The sequence below is a fragment of the Nematolebias whitei genome, chromosome 8 (genome assembly GCF_014905685.2).
Source record: "Nematolebias whitei isolate Nwh7 chromosome 8, NemWhi1, whole genome shotgun sequence".
Lineage (NCBI taxonomy): Eukaryota > Metazoa > Chordata > Actinopteri > Cyprinodontiformes > Rivulidae > Nematolebias > Nematolebias whitei.
This window is the reverse complement of record NC_056505.1, coordinates 33047702-33051566: the sequence shown is the minus strand read 5'-3', so window position 1 is coordinate 33051566 and position 3865 is coordinate 33047702. Positions and strand designations below refer to the sequence as shown.

Here is a 3865-nt window from a genome sequence, read left to right as displayed (position 1 = left end):
AAAAATCAGCAATTAAAAGCTGCACTTGCAACAACAAAGGCAATCTGGGTGATGGAAGGAGGAGGAATGAAAGTCTTCGGAGACTAGCTAACAGGACTAATGTGACCCAGGTTGGCTTCTTTGGGAGAGCCTTGTCAAGAGATATGAGCCATGAAATATTACACATAGCCACATATAGCGCAGCTGTAAGAGCCATAATGATAGATAGTCTTAGATAAGTGCAGTGCTGCAGTCTGGAATGATTTACTGCGTCCTCTAAGGCTGGTAACAAAAAACTCCTTCATGGAGCTATAAATAGTATTCAAGAAGGGAAAAACAAGTCAAAATGCAATCATGTATCATTTATTTAACAAAATAAGACCTTTTCCTGTTAGTCGGATAGCACAGCCATCATTGTTTTTATTCATCGTTTTTCTTTCGTTAATCTTTGCACCATTTGTGTAGGTCACCCAAACTTGCTGATACCTTGTAAGCTTGAAAAAATATTACATCTTTGCATTTTTACAAATAGAAATAATAGCATTGTTCAAGATAATTCTCAAGGGCATGCATTTCTCCAGAGTCTGAGTCAAAGAAGAACAAAAAACAGCAGAGAAGAAAAGAGATTAAAAAACGAGCTTCCCAGAATAAAGCCTTACGATCCATCTACATCATGGTTCAGCCTTTTTTAATTTTTGGATGATATGGTAGGCATAATGGTGGAATATTTAAATCAAATTTTCTTACTTACAATACTTTAGATAGTTTACTTGATTAGCTAAAAAAAATCCCTATAGGGTTAAAAACCCAGCGCTCAAGTGAAAAATAAATAGTCCTTTGTTTTCAGGGAGAGAATTTTTCAAAATAAAACATCAACATAAAAAAATCCAGACTGTTTTGACCATCTTACATGTTTTCACTTTTAGACTTCCTGCTATTTTTAATCACTACAGTCTTTCTGGTGCAGGATCTCTGCTTGTGGAGTAGCAGTCACATCCTGAGGCGAACAGGTGGCATCACTGGAGGCCAGGGGCACGGTGCCCTGCTTTGTGATGACTTCAGTCTCCTGAATCCATCTTCAGGACTGTTCTTATCTGATGCCTGCAGTTTGCTGGTGTCTCTGTGGCATTTTGTCACTGATATCCCAGGGCCGACGCTGATCCCAGTCTCTGACTGTAGAGGGCATAGGGAGAGTAATAGGCTGATGAGGAGGGAAGTGCCGGCATTGGAAGTCCTGGCGCTCCGGGCAGATGGGTTTTGCTGTAAGGGTGGTAGCGGGCCAGGCCCAACCCAGGAGAGCCTCTGAGAGAAAATGAGCTGGGCAGTGCACCTGGACTGTTGGGTGGGGGCAAATGGAGATGGCACGAGGCTGTGGATGACACTGAAGAAGGATAGGCTGACAACAGCTTACTGTCCACCATTCCATGCAGGGATGTGTGCGTACGCAAATGGGCTAGCAGTTCCTCTGATGTACCAAATCGCTTGTCGCAGGGACCACTGACAGAAACCCAGTTACAGGCGTGGGGCAGCGGCTCGTTCGGGACCATGAAGCCATACGTGTAAAGGGGGTGGGAAAGGGAGGGAGTCGTGCTAGATGACAGAGAGCCAGAGTGCAAAGAGTGGAGGTGGTGTGAGGGGTAAACCAGAGGGAAACCAGTCTTAAGGCTAGCCGGGTCATGAACACACGTGGAGCAGTTACTGCCTCCTAGGTGGGACGCACTGGGGTAACTCAGACAGTACGGGTCCCGGCATAAACTCTGCATCAGAGATGGAGGTGAGGCTCCAGTTAGTGGGCTGGAACTGGGGTGCTTTCCTGGAAGTCCTAAACCCAAACTAGATTTGGTAGGATCCAAACCGGGAACAAACTGGGAAGGATAGCCAGCATAGGCCCCCACAATGGAGCCATGGTACCCCATGGTAGCAGGGGGCAGGGGGAAGACAGAATGTCCTGGTTTAAATGGTGAGACTGGTGCAATGTGTCCAGAGCTCAGACCAGACTGTGAGGAAGCCTGAGGGTCAGGCTTGCTGTCTGGCCGTGGGCTGCAGGCTGAGCTGGCATTGCTGGAGTTAGCGCTGGCCCGTACCTGGCTAGAGTTGGCTAACTGAGCCCCGTCCCCCCCTGACCTCACTACATCTGAGTCTTTTTTGCTGGCACTGTTGCTGCTGCTGTCTGAGCTGGCCTGTTCTGAACTCCCAGACTTGTTGTCCATGTGTGGGGCCTGGGAGTGTGCCGGGGCTTGTGTGGATGGGGAATGGCTTTGTCTGTGGGTCTGGCTTGGTGTGTGCAGGGGAGGAGAGTTGGAGCTCGGTGATCGAGAACTAGAGGACAAAGATGGGCAAGAAGCACTTCCTCCACTGGAACTTCCATTTGGCACCCGGAAAGCTGCTTTTTCTAACGAGCCCTTTGTCACAAGGACGTCCTTACGGCAGTCGCCAGATGACTTGGAGTAAGGCTTGAAGCTGGATTTATCATCCAGCGACTGGTGTTGCTCTCCAGACTTGGACGAGCGGCTGGAGGGCTCCTTATCTCCTAGACTGCTGGAGGAGAGGGAGGCCAGCTTGGAGGAGGAGGGGGGGTCAGGTTTGCCGATTTGAGAGCAAGTCTGGGCCAGCAGAGCCAAGGGACTTTTCTTGGCATCCAGCTGTGAAAACAGAAGGGACAAGACTGTGAACGTTGCTTGCTTTGAATCTTAATCCAGTTGTATGGTTATTAATATATACTTAAAGAAAAATATTCAAATTAACCTTCAATTCTGAAAAAAAGCCCCAACTGTCAGATCGGTCTCACACACCTAAACTATTTTTTATATAAATAAAGTTACCGTTTACATTAAAAGCAGCTTTTATAAAAAGCAGCTTCTAATAAACTCCGCCAACAAACTGCTCCTAGTATCTGACAGGAAAAAAAACAAACATGTATATTCACCCTTATATCTAATTATTTGACAGAAAATCGAAGTCACTTTTAAAGGCGCCAGCTTTGAGAGATGTTTATTTATTTTTTTCTGTCCAGATTATTCTCATACTCACTTCGATGCTGACAGGCGCAGATGTGAGCGGCTGGAGATACTCCGGGTGTAGCAAGTGGGCGCTGTGCGCAGTCAACATCTTTAAGATCCGGACCGGGAGCCTCTTAGCTTGACGCGTCGGGTCTGAGGGACACGGAGAAGACGTGGGCGTGGGATCGGACACTCTGTTTGCTCCTCTTGGTTGAGAGTCGCCGCTGCGCTCCGGGGACTGACTGCGTAAAAGCGATTCAGCTCCACCGGGGAGATCTCTCATCTGGATCTGGACGAGAAGAGCCGAGGAGTGGTCGCCACTTAGTTTTATTTCTCTGCACACTTCATAATGACAAATTCAATCAAGAAGAGTGGGATAATCCAGAATGGCTGTGCGTAAAGCACGTCCTCCTTGTCGGAATAACGCGTCTCACTGAAGAACAAATGGCCAAAATGTCATCCTTCAAAAGAGCGTGCTAATGAGTCATAAATATTCCTTTATCCAGTGATGGGAAAAACGCAGAAAACGCCAGAAGTAATCGCTGATCATCAAAATAAGAGTCAACCCCGCAGTGTGTGCCAGCGTCCTGCGCGCTGCTCTGTCTCCCACTGCAGCAGCTTCACTCTCCTCTTCCTCACACTGGAGACGTGAGGAGGGCTTTCAAAGCGCGCAGCCGCCATCCAATCACAAGTGTCTGCCTTCCTAAACAGGGGAGGGACAAGAAGGGGGGAGGATTTTCCTCCAAGCCTCACCCTCTGGTTCAGACTGTAATGTAGCTGCAAATTTGTGCCAGTGACCTCCATAATCCATATGCAAACTGAACACGAAGTGCTAATAAATGTTGGCACAATTCATCCAAGAGGGGTTTCAGAGAAAAATAAATAAA

At 47.4% G+C, this 3865-nt stretch overlaps 1 protein-coding gene across 1 annotated transcript; it reads right to left on the bottom strand.

Annotated features, from left to right (window-relative positions):
• Positions 1–833: 833 nt before the first annotated feature.
• On the bottom strand, positions 834–3601 carry znf703 (zinc finger protein 703). The gene is made up of 2 exons (XM_037681200.1): positions 3010–3601; positions 834–2621 (listed from the first exon to the last, which is right to left on the bottom strand). The coding sequence occupies exons 1-2, from the start codon at positions 3259–3261 to the stop codon at positions 1113–1115; spliced, it is 1761 nt and encodes a 586-aa protein (XP_037537128.1). The 5' UTR covers positions 3262–3601; the 3' UTR covers positions 834–1112.
• Between the last annotated feature and the right edge of the window lie 264 nt (positions 3602–3865).